This window comes from Cololabis saira, chromosome 10 (genome assembly GCF_033807715.1).
Source record: "Cololabis saira isolate AMF1-May2022 chromosome 10, fColSai1.1, whole genome shotgun sequence".
NCBI classification, from domain to species: Eukaryota; Metazoa; Chordata; class Actinopteri; order Beloniformes; family Belonidae; genus Cololabis; species Cololabis saira.
The window spans coordinates 25,389,725-25,415,277 of NC_084596.1; the positions used below are offsets into that span (position 1 = coordinate 25,389,725).

General features: G+C 40.5%; 1 protein-coding gene across 5 annotated transcripts in view; it reads left to right on the forward strand.

Moving 5' to 3' along the window:
- Window positions 1-267: 267 nt before the first annotated feature.
- The window catches only part of tnn (tenascin N), a 44,272-nt gene continuing 18,986 nt past the window's right edge, over window positions 268-25,553 (forward strand). For 3 of the 5 annotated variants that reach the window (XM_061732259.1, XM_061732262.1, XM_061732263.1), the window contains exons 1-8: window positions 273-433; window positions 10,849-11,049; window positions 11,249-11,449; window positions 11,645-12,019; window positions 18,144-18,277; window positions 18,381-18,510; window positions 20,862-21,044; window positions 21,979-22,068. In XM_061732259.1, coding sequence (XP_061588243.1) covers window positions 10,851-11,049; window positions 11,249-11,449; window positions 11,645-12,019; window positions 18,144-18,277; window positions 18,381-18,510; window positions 20,862-21,044; window positions 21,979-22,068 — 1,312 coding nt within the window. In that variant the 5' untranslated portion in view covers window positions 273-433; window positions 10,849-10,850. Of the gene's footprint in view, window positions 434-3,525; window positions 3,635-10,848; window positions 11,050-11,248; window positions 11,450-11,644; window positions 12,020-18,143; window positions 18,278-18,380; window positions 18,511-20,861; window positions 21,045-21,978; window positions 22,069-25,553 lie in introns of all 5 variants that reach the window. The other 2 variants (XM_061732260.1, XM_061732261.1) reach the window with 2 other exon arrangements.

Consider the following 25,553-nt stretch of genomic DNA (forward strand, 5'->3'; position numbering starts at 1 on the left):
AACCCCTTCTGCAACCTCTGCTGCTGCAAGTAAGCACAGACAAGGGTAGAGGAAATACTACAGAGTAGTGAAAGACTTAAGTACCACAGTACAAAGTATCTTTGGATCATGGTTAAAAAAGGGTGCTAATTTTCACCCCGCCTCCTTTAATCCTTCAACTTTTTTGTTAAATCATTCAAGGAGAAGAGGAGTGGAATGGAGACACTCCCAGACGGACTGCCCATTGGCCTGCAGGCATTTGTGGACTTTTTAGCATCAGACGTGGGAGGGAGAGAGCACAAGGACACTGGCAGCACAGAGATCTTTGAATCACTAGCTCCGGCCTGTCAACAGGTGGCAGAGGAAGAAATCTGGTGAGTGACGTTCAGTCCCTTCGAGAAAAGATTAAGAATAAGAGGGTGAAGGAAAAGAAAGCAAGAAAAAAGCCTCAAGGGTAAGGACTCTTAATTATTGTATCGAAATTTCTCTTTTTTCTAAATGATTGGCAACTTTCAGATTAAGCTTTCTTTCTTTCTTTCTTTCTTTCTTTCTTTCTTTCTTTCTTTCTTTCTTTCTTTCTTTCTTTCTTTCTTTCTTTCTTTCTTTCTTTCTTTCTTTCTTTCTTTCTTTCTTTTGCAGTAATTGCATTCATGGTACAATTCCCCAGTGATGATGAAAAAATAATTTGGGTTTTGTTCTGTTTTTTTTCTCCAAATCTCTACAGCTTTTTCATTCTTTATCTCTCACTTTCTCTTTCTTTCTGTCCATCCTGACTCTTTCATCTTCCATCCTCACCTCTTCTTACACATACATCCAGCACCGCAGTTAGATAGTTTCAAAGGCTTAAACGAGGCGGTGCACATGCATCCTCAGCTCTGCTGTCAGTCACAAGGCAGCCAGGAGGTTGAGACTCATGTTCCCAGGACTGAACCTGAGTTAAACCCAAGTTTCCGTTTGTATGCTAAAACTTTGTTTTTGAAAACATTTTGAAAATCTGGAAAGTTGATGATTATCAATAAATATTCATTTATCCTGGAGTTTCTGTTAATTTGCAAAGTGCAAAGTGCAAAGTGCAAATAACATTTTATTTTATAAGCATATTGAATGTACTGCATGTTGAATGTGTCAATTTTTAGACAAAAACCCTACAAAAGTTATATTTCAAGTTTGATCTTGCATTTAAAAAAACATGTTGTAATATAGATGAGTCTTAAAAGAAGACATTCAAATACTTCAAGTCCTCAGACGGGGTTGCATAACTCAAACTGTACTCTCCCATTGCTGCAGCTGTGAAAACCTTTAAGTGTTTGTAAAAGCATATCAAAGCTATCATTTATGACTCATATATCAACTAATTATCTCTACCGTGTTTTTAGAAAAGTCTAGCGTGTGCCAGCAAAGCCGCGAGCGCTAATTTATCCTCTATGATAATCACCCAAATATTTACAATGGCTTTGTGCTGGAGTGATGTATATTCTCACAGGGTTGTTGATCCAGGAGATTTACCTTTAATGCTACTGTGCTGGCTCAGGGGATACACAGAAGCTCTCATGAAACGAGCTACAGATGTGGGCCCTCAGCCGTGCAGAAAGATAGAGAGAGGAGGAGGCAAGGAGCTAAGGACAAAGAGAAAGAAAGACCCACAACCCTGAGTGGGTGGCTTATAAAAACTGTTTAGATTGTATAATGTGACTGCTTTCATGGAAACATCAAACCTCTCATGGGCTGGAAACGTTTCATTTAACTTGGCTGATTGAAAATGACCTCCAGGCACATAAAAGATACTGGAAACTTGTTTACTTGTTCTAAAAAACGTACCTGTTTCTTGACTTCAGACTGTTTTCTTAATGTATTTTCAGTGATTTTTCATCTGACAGCAGGAATAAAACGAATAGAGCGTCTCTATCTCGTCCCTGCCTATAAAGCGAGGTCTCTATCGAGGTCTCCTTGTGGTTTATGAGGCAGCAGGAGGCAGACAGAATAATGAAGATATGAGCTCTGCTCTCACACAATAATTGCTCTCAGACGTGTTTTATCATTTTGGTTTCCGCGTTCTGTCTGCGAGCTGTTGCACGGGGAAGGGAAAGGGGAAGGGAAAGGATGGTGCACAAATTTACAACCACACACAGTAAAACGCATAATAAGCATACTAAGCCTTTCCTCTTCCCATCCTCATTTCGTTGGTTTGTTCTGAAGAGACTCATCCTGATTTAAAACCCGGTGAAACAGTCAGACCTTTGTCTGATGCTCAATGGCTCTCGAGAGAGAGAGGATAGGGCAAAGCCACAAGCTCTCTCAATACCTGTATTTGTATTCACATTGTCAGGTTTTCTGGAGGTTTTTGCCTTAAGAAAAAAGACTTTGCATGCCTTTTATTCTCTTGAACTCTTAGAAAAGTAGCTCCAGTCTCCACAATTTTGAAGGTGGTTTTTGGAAATTCATACCAGCATGCAACATCCTGTGTCAATATGCCTTTGGTAGACTACTGCTCCTTTTGTTAAGTTGTTTTTTGTTACCATTGCCGGTATTATAAGCTATAAATATACAGTTTCACATGTTGTGCACAGATGGACTGAATACTTCTTCTCATATAAAAGAGTGAGTTTACTCCATACTGTACAGTACATCATCAAAAGGTTTTACAGGCCCATTGACATCGTCCTGATTTGACATGGAGAAGTTATTGTCAGGAAAGAATTATCTAACTGTGTTTATGGACATGTTGAATTTTACTTGCTTCAGCTTGAAATGCTATCTGGGCGAGCTGTGCGCTGACAGGGAGCCATCCTGTATTCCTGCTGTGCACTGCAGTCTTGGGGTGTCTAGCAACAATCAAGTGACTCCAGGTCATGAAAGTGTTGGATACTAGCCCAACATGTATATATCTTTGCACATTAGTGTCTACCTTTAGACACTGTGAAAGCTTTATGTCTTGATTATGTGCGTGAAAGCCACACGCAGCCATTGTGTTTGATGGCGTGTTATGAAGACCACCGTGACAGCTAAAGTTCCAACCACCGCCTGTTACATGCTAGCAGGGTCATGGCAAAATAGGACATTAATTTCATTCTTTTTATTAGAAACTGGAGTTTGTTTGAGTTCTGCTGAGGGGACAGGATTTTTGATAATTGTCTTATATAAAGGGACATGTTGAAACCACATGTTATTACAATTTCAGGTCTAATGAAAGGTATAACGTGGTCTCTTATGTCTAAGTAATGAAGACAAATCGGACAAATGTCATTAAGTTCAATAGATCAAAGAATTTCAAGTTAGTCAATGACTCAGTTAGTAAATGACTCAGTTAATCAATGACTCAGGGCTTCAAGAATCTCTCTATAAAGTGTCATAAACATACGTTGTGAATATCAGGTTTTGATAGATCCCTGTTGAAAACATCTGAATCTAATGTAATTTTCACATTAACTACTAATAACAAATTGTCACGTATTGTTGCAGCTCATGTACATGGAGAACATTTTTCCTGTTTAGATAAAACACTCATTGGTTTTAATAGGGTTTTTTTTCCCCCATTTTATCACCCAGTGGCCTACCTGATGGCGCTTTTCCACTAGCACCTACTCAGCCCGACTCGCCTCGGCGCGGCTCGTCCCGGCTCCACCCGTTTTGTCCTCGTTTGTTTTTCCACAGCCAGGTGAGAAGTGGGCAGGTTGGGGTGAAGCTGCTGTGACGTACTCGATTGTGCAACCCCTTTGTTCGTGTCGGCCCAGATGAGAAATCAGCTGGAGCCGCGAGCGGCTGAGAATAAAACAGAGCACCTGGTGGATCTGATCGTTCCTTATCGCCCGTCTACATCCCTTTTTTAATTCTCTCCTCAGCCACCAGGTTTATGAACATCTGCACCTCAGAGTTGGATCACCAAACAGACATTTGCGCTGTATAATAAAATCGCCGCGAGCCGCGAGTCGCTCTTGCGCTGACTCCCGCTTCCTGATTCAAACGTCTGACGGCCCCGCCCCCCGACCAATCAGTGGCGCGGAGGGTGGTGACGTCAGATATAGTGCCGGCTCAGCCCGGTTAGAACCTCAGCAGCCTCGGTACAGAAAAAGTATCTGCTTGGCACGGCTCCACCCGCCTCAGCCCTTAGTGGAAAAGCGCAAGACGGGAGGGTGGCGGGTAGAAGCGTGCGGAGTAGGTACTAGTGGAAAAGGGCCATAAATCTCAGTCCTGGACGTTGCTCTCCCCCTGACAACCCTGGGAGGGCCCTGCACTGAGCTCAAGTCTCCTCCTTTACTTGAGGAGTGAGCAGGCTGCATCTTTTCACCAGACAGGGTGGGGCTTCTCGGGCCGGACGTAACGTGTGGGAGGATCACGTTATTCCGGCCAGATCCTCCCCTCGGGTGCCCCGGCTGGCCAGAGGGGGCATGTATAGCCCAGGACTGCTGCATGTGTTTGTGAGGGTAGAGAACATTAACTACCCAAGAGAACACGGGGAGAACATGGAAACTCCACAGAGAAAGGCCCTTTCGTCAATCCCACCAAAACCCAGGACCTTCTAGCTGTGGGACGGCTGCACTACCAGGGGCACCAGCGTGCCCCCAAAAACGTTCTTTTTACATCATTTTAGGGATTGATGATGTGAACAGTTTTCATAATAATATAGCTCATAGTTCCCAAACTTTCAAAAATCACTATTCATTATTACTTTAATGTCTCCATATTCCATCACTCATCGTTGAAGCGACATTCTATTTTCTAGACAACCCTCAGTCCATTATTAGATGTTCAGGAATGCAAACTTTCATTAAGAGTCCAAAATGATTTGAATCAAAGCAGTTTTTCATGAGAAGGGAATATGTGTTTGCAGCAAAATGCAAGTTTATGTTGGCAATTGGGACAAGCGAGCCACTTCAAAGGAATCTGCTATTTTTAGTCTTAAAAAATGTCACTCCATATAAGAGAGAGAGTAGATAGGGTCCCTACAGACAAACTGAGGTAAGTTTTACTTGTATGCATTTAAAACAGTGTACAGTCATCTGTACATGTGTACAGGCATCTCAGTGTGGGTGCTCAGATCTTGTTATAAGTCTACAAGTCAACTACAGGATGTTCTCCATCTCTCAGAGCTCTTAACTTTCCCTCCATTGATTCGTCCATTCATCTGTTTCCCAAACCAGGACATTCTCGACAGTCAGTAGCAGTCCTCCTCAGCCATGTGCCTGGAAAGTCATTGTGCTATCTCCTCCAAGAGCAACAAGAAAGGAGTAGGAAAATGGCAGCATCAAATAAAACCCTGACAGAGAGCTATAAACATTTTTTAACCATCTCTCAGCACTGTGACATTATGCATAGCTATAGTATCCTGTCTATAGAGACGGTGACTCAAGTATGGTCTTTCCATCATTAACTTAACGTCAACTATGATTTACTCACTCATGTTTTGGCCAATGATAAAACACCCCCTTAAGTAGCAGTTTTGACCACCATAGGGTAAAATAAACAATTTGCCAGATGTCATAACTTGGATTGTTTGCACAGGCACCAGTGAGCGCTCTCGAGCTTTAGACCGGCAGCACTCAGGGCTGTGAAAATCACCAAACAAGGTCAAGCATTTTGAGTTTGGACCAGTTAGATACAGGTCCATGCAAATACACGTCTATGAGGTAATATAACCATATTTGTTTGCATCCAGCTAAGAAATGGAGATGGCTTATTGTTTGAGCCACTGAAAATATTTAGAAGTTGTGATAATTGCTAAATCATGGCGGCTGGATGAGTGTCAGGATTTAATCCCACTTGTTGACATTTTAATTTGTACATCTTGAGTCATGGGGCTTTTCACATCCGTTTCTCCTTCTTCACATTTGTAAGTTTTCCAGCCGTTTGTATTTGATGTTAAGGATTTGAAAGGAGGGGATTCCCAGTGATTAGTTGGTTTTCTTCAAAGTTGCACTTGGAAGGAACAGACTATGATGAATTTCTAAGTAAACAAGAGATTTGTGTGGCTGTTTTCCAGGCCTAAGTATGTAGAGCACCTTAAAGGTGCCTTTAACTTTTTACTTTGCCCGCATGTCTCGCCCGTACAACTTTAAGCATATTCAACATCTTCTTAAAAGAACAAGTGCTTCTATGCAGAGCTATGCAGTTTCCACTTGTCCCCCATCACACACTTTATTACCTATCTTTCCTTCAGTGTATTAGAGGTTGTGTGTTTCCACAGACCACACAAGCTCAGCAGAGTTAGATCAGAAGTTCCCACCACCGCTTTTAAAACTCTTACTGAAGGAAGTTCTATTCAGACCAGAGGCTAAAGAGGCTTTCTGAAGGCTGAAACAGGCATACTATTTTCAAAGCATGTAATTTAGTTTCTGGGGGAAACCGCTGCAAGGTTTAAGGTTCACATGGCATCACTTTTATTTGACACAATGACATCAGCGCTGCTGACGAGTTTCTGCAGCTGTTAAATGCTTGACTGAGCACAATTCGGTTTGGACCAAAAAATAAAAAAGGAATCTCCAGCACAGAAATGACCGCTCACTTTCTGCTGCCGATACTGTCGAATGACAGCACACGCCAACGCACACACGGACAATAACATAATGGTTCAAAGTTCTTATTAAATATACAGAGATGTGCCCCGCTGAGTTTAATCTAACTTATCTATCGCCCAGACAGTATTTCTGTCCTCACCTCTCTAAGAAATACTGTGTGTGTGTGAAAGTGATCTGCCTTTGACTGCGAGACTGAGGTCCAGTCAAGCGCAACGACAAACATCTAAAGTTTCAGCGGTCTGTAGTTCAAACCAAAGATACAATCTGTTCAAAATGTATACACCAGCACAAAAAAAGAGAAAAAAGTGTGTTTTATCTCCAGTTCCCAAAGTTAATTTACTGCTACTATCAGTCAACAGTGTTTTTTGTTTTGTTTTGATGCTTTCTACTCATTAGGTTCATCAAAGCTGAATTGGGAGGAAACAGCCCCAAACTCTCAGAAACCCCAAGTTCAACCCTTATTATTTTCCCCATTTTTCTCTGCTGAGATTTGTAGTTCACAAACTTGTCAGCACAGTGGCTTGGTGGTTAAAACTATTGCCTCACAGCAAGAAAGTTCCTGATTTAAGTCCCATCAGGGGTCTTTCTGTGTGGAGTTAGCATGTTCTCCCTGTGCGTGCCAGGGTTTTCTCCAGGTCTTCTGGTCTCCTCCCACAGTCCAAAAACATTCATGTTATGTTGCCCACAGATGTGAGTGTGGTCTGGCGCTGTCTGCCTATGGCCTGGCAACATCTCCAGGGTCTATTACCTGAAGAGTGCTGGGATAGTCTTTATGGGTTTTTTTTTAATTGGTATCTCAGTTATGTTAATCATCAATACATCTAATAATCATACTCTTATATATTGACACTGTTTTACTGTCTAAAATGTCAGAAACCATTGAAACGAAAGCATTTTGTTCTTGTTCTGTCAAGTCATTTGAGAACATTTACTGCTCTGTTGGCTCTTCGTCATTTCACAAAAGTTACAGAGGCAACTGGATCAAATTCTGACAGAGAAAAGGGTTATCTGGAGGCCTTTTGACACTCATAAAAGTATATTAGCCATTTCAGAGCTGTTCCTTGTCCAGTAAAAGTGAACGGAAAAGCGTTTTTCATGGCGTGTGATGGTCACAGAAGTTGAGATCGTCCAGTTTAATAACTGCACCAAGATAACCAGGCAACAAGTAAACTGTCAGAGAAAATGCTGAAATACATTATAGCGCTTTTGTGGGTTCAATAATCTTTTATATCCCCAAAAACTAATTGGCATTTTGTCAAGAAATACCATTCTTTCGTTTTACTACTTCATGGAAAGAACCCTTTTTGTAGTGCATTATTAGTTGGGAGGGACCTGATGAATACTCTCTGAAAAGAAAAACACTATGAAGTATTAAGCACTGATCCCAATGCCTTCTTATCATCAAGGCTAAATCTGATTATTACTTCATAGTATGGAGCTAGAAAAGTCTCATAATTCGCAAATGCACACACCGTTTCACAAATGCACAGGACAAAATTCACAAATGCACAGACCGATCCGCAAATGCACACACCGTTTAACAAATGCACAGGACAAGTTTCACAAATGTACAGAACAATTTTTGTCTGTGAGCTGCGCTGGATTTGCGTGTGACTTTTGAGACTCCCCTGACGTGACTCGATCCACAAATACGTTTCTTTTTTAACACGGAAGGATCTGCAACCAATCAGATATCTTCCTTTGTTTTAGCCAATCATAAGAGCGCATCCCACGTGGGAGATGCAGAGCAGTGGATAAAACACGACTTACTCGTAAACCAATCAGATTAAAGGGGCGGATACACCTGCTGTTTGAACTGCGTTCGCGTCGTTCTCTTAGAAAAGTGAATAATATTTGGAGTTGGTAGAGTATAGATAAATAAACAAGACAGCAACACGGGATGGAGAGGAGATCACTGCTCTGCTTTTCTTGTGATCTCGGTAAAGAAAACAGCGCGATCGGAGCTGCTTTGTCAGGCCGTTCAACCAGAGCCGTCGGGAGACTGGAGAGCTCTTCGTTCTGCCGATGCAGCAACTGATGATGAGAAACAGCGGGGATATTTCTGTAATTGAACTACAGGTGTCTTTCAGGAGAACGAGCCTGTCGACGCGTCAAATGAGGGGGGCGAATATTGCTGTTCAAAACGCGACCTGCAGTTCTGGCTCTGGCCGCGAGTGGCGCTGTTCCCGGTCAGACACCGTCTGACCACAAGTGACCAGACGCGGAGGTCGGAAACAAGCAGCTGTTATCCTCACATTTATGATGTGACATTGCCACCACACAGAGACAAACATGTGTCAAAACAGCAGTGGCAGATCAACAGATTCCCGGTGCAAATAGAGTCGTGCTCGTTGGAAGATGCAACGGTGATGGTGCTGGTGGGGGGTTTGTCTACCCATCATCAAACATCTGAGCAGGATACAGAGGTTCTTCAGTTATCAGTCGACCGACACCGACTTTGCTCCCGATATTTCGGTAAATTAATCTCCTGACGACATGCGCGTGCTGCTCCACCTGGCTGCTGCAGCTCGTCCCCATCAGGTAGCAGCCAGCTCTCTGCTGCGGTCCGTCTGGTTCTGAATCAGCGGGACAATCCCATGTAACACGTCGTCCAACGAAACGGAGCAAATACATAAATATCTCTGCTGTTTCTCATCATCAGTTGCTGCAGCGGCAGGACTTGGAGCTCTCCAGTCTCCCGACGGCTCTGGTTGAACAGCCCCACAAACCATCTCTGATCGCGCTGTTTTCTTTACCGAGATCACAAGAAAAGCAGAGCAGTGATTTTCTCTCCATCCCGTGTTGCTGTCTTGTTTATTTATCTTTATTCCACCAACTCCAAATATCAATCACTTTTCTAAGCGAACAGCGCTAACGCAGTTCAAACAGCAGGTGTATCCAACCCTTTAATCTGATTGGTTTACGAGTAAGTCTTGTTTTATCCACTGCTCTGCGTCCCCCACGTGGGATGCGCTCTTATGATTGGCTGAAACAAAGGAAGATATCTGATTGGTTGTGCAAATACGTGTTAAAAAAAATCCAGCGCAGCTCACAGACAAAAAAACGTTTGTAAACCAGGTTATATTTGTGTGCGCATCAAAAATACATTTGTGTATCTTGTGTGAATTACGTGTGAATTATTCTGTGCATTTGTGAAACCTGTCCTGTGCATTTGTGAAACGGTGTGTGCATTTGCGAATCGGTGTGTGCATTTGCGAATCGGTGTGTGCGTTTGTGAATTTGGTCCTGTGCATTTGTGAAACGGTGTGTGCATTTGTGAATCGGTGTGTGCATGTGCATTTGTGAATTTTGTCCTGTGCATTTGTGAAACAGTGTGTGCATTTGTGCATTTTGTCCTGTGCATTTGTGAAACGGTGTGTGCATTTGTGCATTTTGTCCTGTGCATTTGTGAAACGGTGTGCGCATTTGCGAATTATGAGACTGTTCTAGCTCCATATCCTAGGGTTATACTAGGCCAGGGGTCGGCAACCCGCGGCTCCAGAGCTGCATGCGGCTCTTTAGCGCCGCCCTAGTGGCTCCTGGAGCTTTTTCAAAAATGTTTGACCTTTTTTTTCCTTTTTTTCTTCTTTTTTTCTTTTTTCCTTTTTTTGTTACTTTTTTCTTTTTTTTCCTTTTTTAATTTTTTTTCTCTTTTTTTCTCTTTTCTTCTTCTTTTTTCTCTTTTTTTTCTTCCTTTTTCCTTTCCTTTTTAATCTCAACATTTCGACTTTTCTTGACATTTCGACTTTTTTCACGAAATTTTAACTTTTTTCTCATCATTTTGACTTTTTTTCTCGACATTTCAACTTTTTTCTCAAGATTTTGACTTTTTTCTCGACATTTTGACTTTTTTCTCAACATTTTTACCTTTTTTCAACATTTTGACTTTTTTTCTCAAGATTGTACTTCAACATTCATCTCGACATTTTGACTTTTTTCTCAACATTTCGACTTTTTTCTCGAAGTGCAAGATGAAAAAAAAAATATTCCCCCAGTTATAACTAATATAGATAAATACAGCATGTGTTGCCTTCATTCTGAGGCTTATACAAGACTTTTAATTTTTTGCGGCTCCAGACATATTTGTTTTTTGTGTTTTTGGTCCAATATGGCTCTTTCAACATTTTGGGTTGCCGACCCCTGTACTAGGCTGTCTCCTAGTATAACCCTAGTTATACTGTAGTTGGAGCCTCAGCCCTGCTACAAGTGTCCTTGAGCAAGAAACTTTGGCTCAAACATGTTCTGTATAATTGCAGACATAATGTGATGCATACACAGCATATGGTTAATACAAAGCTGCATGGTTCTATGTGTAAAAAATAAAACACCAAATATGAACTCTTACCTTGATCTGCAGAAATGACCACTAGACTTCTATGGAGGGCCCTGTGCTTACTGGGCCTACTATGCAGCCTGACTGTCAGCGTGAGCTCCACGGACAATCAGCCAGAATCGTCAACCTCAGAGCAAGAACTCACCTTCAGCCACGTCTATAAGATTGACATCCCTGGGAACTCTGGCTGCACACTTGAACGCCTGCAATCCACAGATGAAACAGGTCTTTAAAAAAAAAAAAGATTGAGAGACATAGAACAGCTACAGATAAACTGAAATATGTCCATTTTATTTACGTGTGAATGCAATTCTCATGTCTAGGTTGCTTAAGGTTGGTAGATAGCATAATTCAACAACATTGTATGACCATTTTAACTTCATGTTACTATTTAATCATGATTGATCTGTGTCATCTTTTATAGGTCTTCAGAAGGACAGGACAGTAAATGGAGAGAATGACATTGTCTTCAAACACAACATTCGGCTTCAGCCACCAAAGTGCGATTGTGATGAGTCGGAAAATTTCAAGTCTCTGTTGTACAGAGTCAATGGACTGGAAGAAGAAGTGAACTACTTAAAAACTCAGTGTACTCAGGGATGCTGTGGAAAAGGAGGTGCTGCAGGTACATGTCACAACCAGTATAGGCAGGTAGTCCAGATCCATTGATCTAGATGTTAAAGGGACAAGAAGTGTTTTTTGTTGTTGTTTCTTAAACATGTATTATTCTGATATGCATAGTGATATGATTAATAAAGAATACGTCATGATGTTTGGAAGTCGGTACAAACAGTATAACTTTTCCACTCCTGTATTTCAGGTGTAGACACAAGCTGTAGTGGCCATGGTACTTATCAAGGTGACACCTGCAGCTGCCTGTGCAACCCGGGATGGGAAGGCCCAGACTGCTCTGTGTCCTCCTGCCCGGATGAGTGCAACGACAACGGCCGATGCGTAGACGGGAGATGTGTGTGCCATCAAGGCTACACGGGAGAAGACTGCAGCCAGCTGATGTGTCCGAACAACTGCAATGACAAGGGACAGTGCGTTGATGGAAAATGCGTGTGCTTCGCACATTTCACTGGTGAGGACTGCAGCATCCCAGCGTGCCCTAACGACTGCGGTGGCAGTGGCCAGTGTGTAGATGGCCAGTGCATCTGTGAGGAAGGCTTTTTTGGGGAAGACTGCACCTTAGGTAAGCTCAATATATTTCAACTGTTCTTTTGAAATTATTCACCATATAAAAGTTAGATTCTTTGTGTTCTTTATTTATTTCTAAGATGCATGTAATTACAATGAATTTTTGATCTATTTAAAGCAGCATAATGAATCTTGAAGATGTGGAGGTAAAGTCAATCTTATGACACCAAGATGAACTTTTACTTGGTTTGGATTCTTACATGGTCACGCTCTCCTTTTCATGATTTTCTTGAGTCTGTCAGTCACCTCTGCCATGACGTCTACTTAGTTCTGCGAGCTAGTTTAATCTTTGCTGATGTGCCATAAAGCAATTTGCAGTTGTCACAAGACGCGACCGGGACGGAAGTCCAAAACTTAACAGGGATAGCGGATAATAGGGACAGGAGACCGCGGAAGCTGGACAACACTTCCTTAAAGGAATCAAATATTCTTTAAAATGAACGTGACTGATTTTCTAATATGAAAAAAAATCAATCTGTGCTGTTTAAATAAGTCAGTCTGATTTTTATATTTACAATAAAACATCTCATAAACACAATAAGTAGGCAATACCATGCTTCAGCATTTAAGTGTTGAAACTGCGGTGCAGCGGTCTGTAAAAGCAGATTCATCACAAATCTCAAGGTTTCCAAGCATAACAAACCATAAGAAAATATAACGTATCTCCGTGTTTTGATGACTTATAGTGATTTCAATATAAAAATAAATATCCGTGCGGGTAAGAACAATCTAGACTGTCCAGCAGAAATTCAGAGGAGGAAATAGGAAATCCCTTCGTCGGAGTCAGGCTGAAGCTGCACTGGTGAGGAAAAAAGACCAACACATGTGCTTTTCAGGCTGCTGATAGAAATGGCCAAGAGCTTCACAAACTCTTTGTAGAAGTAAGGATGAAAGGAATGAAATTGTTCCTTTAACCAACTCAGAGTATTGTTCATGTATATCCTCTAAGGTCTTGCCTCGCCTTTTTCTTTTTTTCTTTTGAATTAGGATTTTGGTATCAATGAAAAGGCAACAAAATGCATGTTTTTAAAACATCTCTAAAAATAGGTGCAGAGTTTTCAGAACCGTCTTCGCCTTTCTGGCCAGGACCTTCGTCTCACCCAGGGGTGGATTGGCTATAGGGAATACAGGAGTAATGGGCCGGCAGTGGCTGACCTTTGTTTTTGTATGTAAAGAGATAGGCCCAGTAGTCCCGCCCACGAATTCTCCAGCTCCCCCTCGTCCAATCACCTGGTGATTGGACAAGGGGAACATGGTGGTGGTCCAGGAGGGGAAGGAGGACGTGGTGGTGGTCCAGGAGGGGGAGGAGGACACGGTGGTGGGGATAGCAGGTGTGTGTTCTAGCTACCATGTGGATATACGCTAATCACTAAATGTTCAGAAACGTTGTCTATGAACTTTACTTGACATAATTGATAGCGTGTGGTGTCAATCTAGTTCTAAAGTGTTGGAAAATTATATATTATCCGGATTAATTAACCACTATTTTATGGTGGTGTGGTTTGAGCATGTAGATTTGCTTTTTCACAATTTTTATAATTACAAAGCAGGTCACCAGAGTTAAAGTGTTTTAAATATCAACACTTTCTTCAAGCGCACTGTCCAATTTGTTCATGCTTTACTTATTTTTTTTGTGTCAATTTTCATGGTTTTATTGCCCTTGCTTTTCTTTTTTTGAACACTTATTTATGGAAATGTTCAGATTAAATTACATCAAATAAGAGACGAGGAGACAATGACCCATTTCACATAGTGGTGGGCCAGTCTGGACAAAAAAAATCCAGGGCCGAATTTTTGTCTCAGTCCAGGCCAGGTCTCACCTAACTTGTATTCACTTCAACATGAAATACTCTATCTTACCCATATAAAACACGGATATGTTTTAACTAAAAATATAGTGTTTGAAGCTTTAGTTTCAAGCTAAATTTAGTTATCACAATGACAGATGAAGTTCCCATTCAGGCGCATTTTGAAATATGCTAATGCTTCACAGCTAATATTTAGCTTAACATAAAATTCCTACATGAAAGCAAGAAAAAAAACAACAACGGTGAAATGGGCTGGAACATTTTGTCTTTCTCTCTGCATGACCTGAAGGTGAGCGTATAAGGAGCTTAAGCACTGCTGTAGGCCATGCAGCGTCACAGTCAACACTAAACATGCAGTTGTTAACAACCCAAAGCGTCTTCGAGTTTCACTCTTGTCTGTGATGTGTTCTTCTATCATTTTGTAATCAGGATTGTACATCATTTTACCCCAAAAAAGGCATTTAATGCTGAAAAAATAAGAAAAAAACCATCCTGAATGTTCAGGTAGTTAGCAAGATTCTAAACCATTGAAGTGTTACCTTATTGATAGGATTTCACCACGCAGGACAAACGACTGTGGAGTTTATGCATCCATAGAGCAATTATATTAAACGGTAAGCAGTGCAAACTTTTGTTAGGGATCAAAATGATGGTTTGAGTTTAAACAGAATATACATTTAAGAGATAATTTTGATGAACTGAAAATGCTTGCATGATAGTGTGGATTGGGTCCTAGGATTTATTTAACTCCAGAATGTTACTTTAATTTCAAGGAATAATTTCAATGAATAATGAAGGCAAACTTCGATTTTCAATATATCCACACGCAGAACTCATCCCTCTAAGTTTCACCCCTCTACTCCAATTTTATCCAGCATTATAATATATTTTAGAGAAGACTGTTATCGGAGTCATCCTGCTGTCCTTTATACTCCAGAGCAAAATGTCAAGAGAAAGTGGTGTTGAAGAAAAAAAATAAAAAAATATCTGCAGAAATGGGTAAAGAAATGCATAAGCTGGAATCACATACATCAGATTACCTGCGCTTCAGGATGGGGGGAATTAGAGATCATGTGTAATGAATAAGTAGTTACTAAAATGTGGAATGGTGCGCTGCAGCGTCTCCTCCTTGCACGAGATTCCCGTCGTCACGGTAACGTCAGCCCATTCCTTGTTCCATCATTGGCTTGAATGGAAATTGTGCTGATGGCTCCAGATATATGGCTGGCAGTTAGAGGTGGATTGCTGGCAAGTGTTGTTCACACATAATGATCATGTCCTGACAGACAACTGTAGGCTGATCGCGGATTTGCCCCGGGCCAGACTCCACGCCTGGCCTAAATGAGGCATCCAGCTAAATTACTGACACGTGGGAGGAATAATTCTTTAGCTTCCTTGTTTTCATTTGATAGTGTAAAAGTACACCAAATATTTCAAAGATGTAAATCACCTCAGGGGAGTATAATGATAGTACAAGGCTTGACAGTTTCCCCCTGCCCTCAGCATCAATATTTAAAGTGGCTTGTTGATTAACACAGTGGATTTAAGGGATTAACATGGTATCCAAAAGGGCTTATTTTTTCATATGCTTACATTTATTTGGTTTATTTTACATATTTAAAATAGTAAAATCCTACAAAAATGAATTAGGTGTTGATTATAGGTTAACTTGTCATGGTTGCATGGGTCAGGGCTGCATTAACTTACGCAGTCACGTCTGTGTTTTTGACATTTAGTGAGTGTACACATTAGCATCTCACAGAGCACAGGTGCTACAAGGAGCACTGGGACCATAAGAAATATAAACACATGCTCCTAATACCCAATTCGCCTACACATAAATCTTCTTGCCATGTCATTTAGCAGAGATTTTTATACCTGCATGAAAAAGATGGGAAAAAAAGCAATAAAGGTGGCCTTATGTCAGCTATTTGCTACCATCTGTTTCATTTATGTTTCAGCATTCCCAGTTTGTATATTTGTTGAACAGAAAATTACCTGATGAGTAATACCCAGTCATGTTCATACACATGCTCAGGGAAACATTTTAATTGGTAATCAGCTGGCACTCTGGTTTTGCTGCAAAGTGGCAACAAGAACATGCCTACTTGGTTTTGAAGGGGTATCATGTAGCTGTTTTTGCAAAAGATAACGCTTTGCTTCTGTCTTTGTCAAATTTGAACTATTTCAACACAACTATTACTGTCGTCTATTGTTCTGTGGAGTATTTCATCTTTAAAATATAGCTTTAGACAATTTTAGTACTCAGTAGCATATACCAAAAGGGTTGAAAAAAATCCTTAATCAACCCTTAAGAGTTATTTCATGATGCAAGTTTTTCTAGATCAACCTTAAGTGTGGAATTCAAAGCATCCCTCTCAATGGTTATTTCAGATCTATCCGCTTAAGGAGCCCTTTCAGTTCGCTGACCTGTGACTATAGCATCTTTGGCCTAAAGACAAATAATGACATCAGGTCATGTAATAACACAGGAATATAACAACATCTGTCAGTCTTCTGGGGCTCCATAAGGCTTTTACCCTGCAGGAAAATCATCACCTTTCTTGCAAAATCCTCTGCTCACTCAACCACTAAAACCAAACTGCCATGGGAGAAGAGTACAAAATTACATTCTTGAGCTATTTAAGGTGAGGAAAGCAGAACCGTGAGGGGTAGCAGCGGGACGGAGACTTCATGGTGAATTCATGGTGGGGAAGTCAGTTCTGAATGATATTAAAAAATGTCCCACAAACAAACACTGCTTTTAATCTTGGACTAAGACATTTATATGTGTATATATAGATACAGTATATATGAGAAAAACACCAGCCTTTGTTATTTCAACCTTTGCATTTTCCTATAGTACCCCTCCGTCGAAAGCATGGTAATTTCAGATTTATTGAAAGCAGCTCCAACCCTCATGGTCCTGGACCCCATTATTATTAACCAGAATAAGAGGATAAATGGTTCAGACTTCACAGTAGCAGGTCAGCTATGTCAAACCTCGAGTTTCCTCAAGCTGCGTTTTGCTCTGCGGTGGCTGAGAATCGTTAGAGGCAGACCTGGAGCTCCGTGTGTAGGTGCTGTTGAACCAAATCCAACATCAATAGCGGCGCCGTGTCAGAGGAAAAGTTACGGTGGACAGAAACAGTGGGAGGTAAGAAAAAATATATATATTGCCCTGTTTTTAGGTGTTAAGAATAATAGTAGAAATAAGCCCTGGGAACAGAAGAACACAAAATCCAAACAGTGGAGACATTCTTTGCTTTATGTGAGTATTTTCCATTTCAGCATCTGGATGATGGATTTGACCTGCCCTCGGAGTGATAACAGTGGTGTTGCTCTTAAATAGTGGGTTGAAACATCGGCCCACTGTAAATCTGGTGAAGGGGAGCACCGTTCTAAATGTAGCTTTAGTTTTTTTCACAATCAAGACTTTGTTATTCATAATATCACTAGTGCTTTGACAAAATATTAACATACATATATACTTGTATTCTAGCTTTTACTAATGTGCAACATTCCACTTTCTGGCGTTAGATTGTTAATCTGTTCACTCTAGTTGATGTAACACATTATTTAAGGGCACAGATTGTTGACAGTTGTGCCTCGAGGATTAAGAGGGGGAAATAGGCGCTCCTGCATGGAAAAAGGACTCCTGTCTGAGGGAAAACATCGAGCTTCCGGACTGTAACTTGTGGCGCACCATCTGAACCTGATGTGAATTCTTTCACTGCCAAAGCTGCGGCAGACTCCTTCACCACTCGCTTCACAAATTTCTCTTTGATATATGCTACGCTTCTGAGAAAAACGTTTGACTTCTTAACATCTACTGCTGACTGCCGTTTATTACCCTCCGTTGGACTCAAAGAAAGTTTGTCTTATTTGTGGAAAGCCTTACTCCCCGGCACTGCTGACGTGCTGTCTTCTGTTCTTTGGCTACAGTTTTACTATTGTATTCTCCCATAGTTATACACAGCAGCTACCACCAGCCCTCTCATATTATACTGTTTCCACTGAAGCACATGTAAGGTAGAACGTCTAAAAAGCTAGATTTCTTGGATAAGAAACCTCAGTTTTAAAAGTAATGGATTTCTTCTGCTTGGTCCATGACTGCTTCTTTGTTTCTTGTTGCTGAGCAGTTGGAGAAATAGATTTATTAAAAAGCCTTAAGGTACATTTTATAAGTTTGGAGAGGTCAGTGAAGTTGAAAGATATGAAGACAGATAGAGAAAAGGAGAAGGAGCTATTAAACTATTTTATAGCCAGTCTTTTACTCAGCACGTCTCCACGCTTCTGCTTCTTCATCAGTCTTCGGACCCCAAGGTCTGCGGTTGGTCCAGGTGACTGACATCTCTCTCCTGGTTGAGTGGGAATCTGTCCCAGGGGCAGAATATTATGTGTTGACATATCATCCCAAATATGATGAGGGTGCCATGGAGAAGGTAGGGTTTCTATTTTTCCTTCTTCCTTGGCAAAACAATTTAGACCCAAGTAATTATTTTTTCATCACTTCTTAAAACCTCCTTTCAACCCTCTGTATCCTAGATTCAGATTTCCAACACAGAGAACTCCTACCTCATCACGGGACTGATTCCAGGGGTGACCTACGTGGTCCAAGTGTATACTGTCATCAAAAGCATCCAAAGTGAAGCAGACGTGATTGAAGCCACCACAGGTGAGCACATACAGCTGTGACCAGAACAGAGGCTTTGAAACATGTGTTTTCTGTAACTAAATTGATACTTTCTCAAAATTACCTTCATTAAGAGGAAATGAGCTTTTACATGAGTTAGTGGTTTGTGAGTATAGGTTATTAGGGGCTGAGAGGTTGGATGTGGCTTTAAGGTATTTAGCTGGAGTTGGAGTTTTAAAAAAGTAGCTGATTAAGAAATTCGGAACATTATCTAGTGATCAATGTCTTCAAATCTGCAATGATAAAAGCAGTTATCTAGAAATCCTTATTAATCCAGTGCAATATGCAATGCAAAAGAGCAATGAGTAAGTAGACGTCTGTCATTACTAAGTGTTTCATTAAGCACTGGTCTGTTAAACACCAGATCTAATGGTAAGGACGGGGAAATTGGTTCATGCGTGTGTTTGATGTAAACTTTATCTCACAGATGTGGTAGCAGACAGATGTGTAGAGGTTATGGTTAACGGGTATGAATAAGTGGAGGATGAGTTTGATCCCGTTTAGCATGAAAAGGCTCCCAGAGCATGGCATTCCCACACGGGCATGAGGACAGGCACCATCATCTGGCTTTTGGCTGCGTGTGAAGCACAAAGAATGACATTTCACTGGTTGCATAGTTTGCATTTTAACTTCAAACGATGGTCTGCTTCAAAGGAGGGCTTAAGTGAATGTTTTTCTGCTTCACTTTGAAAAACAAAAATGCTGCATAAAATATGCTAATGCTTTTCATTTGCTTTGTTTGATGGTTTCATTCTGTCTTCTTTCACCATATGTTATAAATTCAGAGGTGGCCGATGGCCACAAGGAGTATTGAAATATATCATTTGGTTCCCATTTGTAAATAAAAAAAATTCCTGTCATTCATGTTTACATGAAAAATTATGGAAAAGTGTGTTTCTAATGCTTAGGTTGACCGCAGACGGTCAAAGCTAGACGTTTTACTTATGGATGGAGGATGAGTTGAATTGTTAAGATATTAAAATATTGAAGTAGACACAAAAATGTAATTAATAATACTAAGAAATAAACAAAAACAGTCAAAATGTCATGGAATCTAATCTCATGTTACTTTTTTTCATGGTTTACTGTAATTAACAATAAAAGTTAATTAAAATATTTAGACAGAAGCACTATAAAGTACAAGAGGTGAGTTTGTTGTTTTTCTGACCTGCCTGAACACCAGTCCTTGCTGCTCTGCACCACTGTTCTCCATTTCTGATCGTCGAGGGGCGCTGCCCTGCACATTTTAGATGTTTCCTTGCTCCACTACACTATTGTTTCAAATTGCAAATCAGTCGATCATTGAGACTCTTGTGCAGCCCCTGATGTCAAAATGGTGGGGATCCATTTATTTAAATCAGTTGTGTTGGAGCCGGGAAACATCTAACACACAGAGCGGCAGCTGTCGAGGGCCTGAGTTGGGAAACATGTTAAATTTGAAGAAAAATCCTGCTTAAAGATGCAATGAAAAACAAAGCCAGTCTTCTGTTTCAGCAGAAGCTTTAACCAGCATGCACCCTTGGAACCGCAGCGGTGGATTAAAAGAAGATTTTATTAGATTTAAAAAAAAAAAAAAAACATTTTATGCAAGATTGTTCTTTTGTTTTTCAAATTTTGTTCTTACGGTAATGTCTTATTGTTAACACAGCCCCCATAATCATGTAATCTGAAGCAGTACTGTAGCTCTGTCAGTATAATAGTCACAATCTGCTAGATCTAAGTTATAAACAACACAAGTATCTTGTTTTTTGATGATGATCCAGGCCTTGGGCTTAAAAAAGATTAAGAAAAAAATAGATACAATTATGTGTGTAGGACAGAACTTGTGGGAATTATATCTCAAGAGCTTTAGCTTTAAGCTTCAGTTCAAACTGACAGCCACGCGTTTCCTTGATCATGTATGTCATTTAAAGCCTCTATGCCCCGAGGTGCAAAACATAACAGCAAATAATAATTTTTTTTGTACCACTGGGCTACTTTAACTCTTTGCCGACACATTATCAAAACTGCAAACAATGTATTTAAACTCCACTATTCAGTTTTCATCACATCCAACTGAAAATGAATGCTAAAGGACAAACACCATTTCACTGATGTGTGAAACGCAAATTATTATTTGGTTCTGACAATTTTACGACAGCCAAAAGGATCATTCCTGCTCGTTCCACTCTTCAGGAATATCGCTTTCTGAGGAAATGGGGAGTCATCGCCTAGCTTGAGGACATATGAGGGCAGAGCAGGGCACATGTTTGTGATTTTGCTTGAATGTAGGCTCGCCATCATGAGGTTCATGTCTGTACACGCAGTCTCACCAAACCCTGTATCCTTCCCAGATGTCTCCACTATTGATGATATGCGAGTGCTTGGCCAGACAGAGGTCTCTATCCAAGTGGACTGGAAGAACCCGCCGGCTGAAGTGGATTATTTTAGGCTTACACACACTGACCCGTCGGGACAGGAGGAGGAGCTGAATGTACGGAGCAGCCAGGAGGCACGCACCAAACACACTATCGTAGGTAAGTCATGGAGCAGAAAGACGAGGATTGTAAAGAAGACATAAAGCCCACATGTGAACATTTTCTCAAACTTTTTTGTCTGTATAATACGCTTACATTTTCAGGTGAATATACTATTCACTGTCAAATATAATTACCTTCATTTGAATTTATTTAAATCAAGCCTTGTGATCAAAGCCTGCACAAAATAAAAGGTGATAGTAGTGCTAATTATTTTCCAAAGGCAGAAAGGTTGATGTGCAGAGGGATTACTGTTGAATTGAAGGAGTACAACGTCAAGAAAGATTTTCAACCAAGCCTCCTCTAAAGCCAAACCATGCTCCACATGTCAGCTGGAACACTTAGAGAAAGGAAAATAATACTAAAAGAAAAACCCAAAAAACCTTTGAAATTGCTTTCCAATTTAAGAACGGGGCATTAAAGATGATGCACGTCATGCAGCAGTGACATCATTACTTGGCCAAATTTATATGTGTTCATCTGGAGACGGTTTTGCTGATTATTTAACTCCATCTTTTTTTTTTTTTTAACCACTGATATGACATATGCCTGAAGAGGAGTTTGTTGTCTTAAAACTGTTTGAAAAAGATTTATTTTTAACTGTAAATCTTTGTACGACAGAGACAGGTAGAATACTTACAACTAATAGGATTTAGGTTCTATTTAATTTGATTGCCATTTCGAATTAATGTTTTTTTAATCTATAATACTACATTATGATCTGTCTTGTCTAAATTTATATTGGTTGTCTTACTGCAGCACCTTGTTACATCTTTAAATTTAGTTTTCAAATACCTGGCTGTTCACTTACTTCAACTATATATTAGCTCCTAATAAAAAAGGGTAAAAAAGTGCCTATTTCTCAAATAGAGCTTCATAAAATAGACCAGAGCTACCCAGTCTGAAGGTTTTTCAAAGCTATGTCTTTCCACAGGTTTGTACCCAGGAACTGAGTATCAGATCTCCGTCCAGGCCATCAAAGGGAACACAGAGGGGAAGGCTTCTTCTGCCACAGGTGTCACAGGTCAGTATAAACACATCAACATTCACCAGCCACGAAAGCTTACCGTAATATCACTTTGGATGATTGTCGCTAAGCACAAAATGATCCCATTCTCCTCAAACTGCCTGCCGCTAGACATTAATTGCACTGGGAATGCATTTGTGGGAGACTGCAGACAGCGGAGGTCCGGCTTTAGACGGCACTAAAAATGATAGATCAGCCACATTTTTTCAGCTGAAGCACATTAAAGAAACTGTAAGGATAACCACATTCCACTTAGTTTTGAATGGCGTGCAACATCCGAGACAGCACTTAACTCTTGTCAAGTCATCTATAATTCACCAGTGGTCAGGACCTAAATGGGAAAGCGCATAATCGGTCATACTTAATGCTGACGTATTGTATTATTCAACCTGCTATTACCTTCTTCATGCAGTCGGTGATAACTGCATCATGAATACAGCCACCAAGAGGCACAATTATTGGCTAATGATTGAGGGCTTGAATTTACAGTCTAATTATCTGTACAATTTTTAACGTCTGTGGTGGCACAGTCACTGAGGGAAAACATGAGCGTAGTGCAACTATAAGTTGCTCCTTGATGGTTTAGGTGATGGGTCCATGCTTTGCAGAGCCCATATGGTAATGCTGGATATCAGCATGTTGGTCCAACTGTGTTTTGCAGGGGCTTTAGTACGTGAGGAGGAATTCATTTTTCATCTTCACTCTAACAGCCGTTCTTGACATTCAGCACCGTCGGCAGCAGCACAGTGGGGCTCCAGTTACCCTTATTATTCTCTTTTTCTGCTTCTCCTTCCTCCTGCCTGCTGCCTCCTGCCTTCACATTAACTCTCATCCACCTTCCTCTGTTAAAACGCAGTTTCCGCATTGATGGCTCTTCATTTTTCAGACTCTGAGGTAGCCAATTCAATGACTTCTAGTCATCAGCTTTACCGGGGTATTTTCAAGACTCACCTCTCTTCTTATGAATTCAGACGGGTACTCAAGGGTCCCCGTCTTTGCTAATCCTTTTATGCTTCTCTCTCTCTGTGTGTGATTGTGCCACATACATGTGTGGTGATTGAGTGTATGCGCATGTCTGAATGGACTAATCTACAACAGGCAGACAGTAGCTTGTCTCCGCTCCACTAGCTACAATCCTTCATTTTAGGTGTTATACGAAAACAGCTTAGAGATGATTGAAGAGGATGTTCCTCAGCTCTGTTTTGCCAGAGCAGTTCTGCTGGCTTCATGGCAACTGGCTGGTGTAAAAGAATAGCATAGTCACCTATTATCTATCTAAACATGCTGTTTACCTCCGGCCAACACAGTTATTCATTGGTGAGGGAGGAAATATGTAAATTAAGCCAATGCAAGGAATTAGTAATAAAGCAACATGAGGCAGGTAGTGCTGGGGTTACAGAAAACACAACAGGCTTAGAAAAGAGAAATTAATATATTTTTCAGGAAATAAGAATAACAATAGGGCAGGATATGAGAATAATGGATCTCACAGAAGCCTTTTTCTGTAATAACACTACAGCATTTAATGAATTACTGTCTATCCACCTCTGAGGTATAAGACTCAGGTTTGTTGATGCTGATGTCCTCCATAACAGAAGCACCACAAAAGAAAGAATTCCACACATTTAATTTTTATTTTAACATCTGTCTTCGCTTCACTTTTTTCAGTTATTTCAGAGAAATGCTTGAAATCCCAGCACATATCTCACACCTTAAACCCGAGGTTTGGCATGTGTAGCTATTATTCTAATAATTAAGTTTACATTTTTGTGTGGTTGTCAGTCAAAGTAGGGTTGGCTTGGAGCCAAATTCATTCCATTCATCTAATTATTTCACACTGGCTCTTGGCAGTGACTGGCAGATCTCTCATCTAATACCATTATATATCTATACATATACATCCTTTTATTTTTAAGAGCTTCATTCTTTCCAATTGGTTTCCATGTGCAATCCGGTTTCACATGTTTACATGATACATTTCCAGGCGAGCCTAAGGTCACTAAATGCTAATGGTTCAATTATTGCAATGTGCTTGGACCCCAGTAATTATTGTTGCTGATTTTATTTCATTGTTGTCCCGAGTATTCATTGTCTGACCTCATCCAACAAAAATGTAATGGTTTCCGCTACTTCTACCAGTTTGTAAAACTAAACTGATTTAATCCAATATTGTTTTATCTGTTTGTTGGAACGTGTCCTTGGGTTTTATAAAAGGCGCATATAAATAAAAAGTATTATTATTATTATTATTATTATTATTATTAAAACACATTTATGTACCACAGATCAACACATTTGTTAGTCGCACATTTAACAAGGAATATTTCATTATACATACAGTAGAAAGTAGTGTTCATGTGTCCTTTCATGGCCATCAGTTCCAAGGTGAAATGATTCAGTGTCAGCAAACACTCAGAAAAGTGCTAGAATAAAATAAATCTCTGTACTTGGACCCGACATCTCCTCGTGTTGTCTGCCAAAAGGTTTTAAAACAAATAAACGCGACATACTAAAGCTGCTGCTGCTGCTACTGCTGATTCCTCCTCAATAAAGTCACCAGCAAGCATCTATATAACCCAAAGCAGATGGCATAGCCTAAGAACTGGGGTTCAGTTTTGAGTCTTTATGTTATCAGGTTACAGTGTAGCGGCTTAAGTGTTCTGTCTACTCAGACTTGTCCATTTGGGGGATTTTTGAGTCAACCTATTGCATTAGATGTTGGCAAAATTACATGCAAATGTGGAAAGGAGCATTTTCACTTGGCATGATTCATCTGTTTGATCACAGTGTAGTGTGAGTTTCTTAAGCTTATCAGACTTCCATAGTCACTCACATTTTGAGATTATTTTGTAACAAATGCTCTTGCTTTTGTTCACATGCTGGCAGATAAATCAGGCATGTCATAAACAATTATGTGTTGCCCACACTACTCATAGACCTTTGGGTAAACATAAGAAGTAACATACTCTTGAGTAAACATAAGAAGTCTGTGGATACCACAGGAGCCCACAACAAAGCGTTATGTCACACCTGACATATTGTGGTCTCTTAAAGAAGGACACCATGTTGTCTCCATCTTTAAACATACTGTATGGTGTCCATTGTACAGTGAGGCTGCAAGGCTGTGAAACTACAAATGATGAAAGACAACCCGTCACATTGTGCCCTGTGGTCATTGCCTCTGCAGAACACGCCACCCATAATGGATAAGCTGTTTTCCAAATGGCTCGGGCCACAGCTTGTGTTGCGTGGCTACAGATGCTGCACAGGTAGTGAGGTGGAACGCCTGGAGTAACCGGATCCATCATACTTTGTAACTTGAGAGCAAATGCAGGCTCGCAGTGTTCAGACAAAAGAAAGGTAATAACACATAGGATATGTCCGACAGCCAAGGCTACTGGGAGTAAAATCAATATATATATATATATATATATATATATATTTCTCTTTCAGCGTGCAACAACAAAAAGCTCTTCAAATAG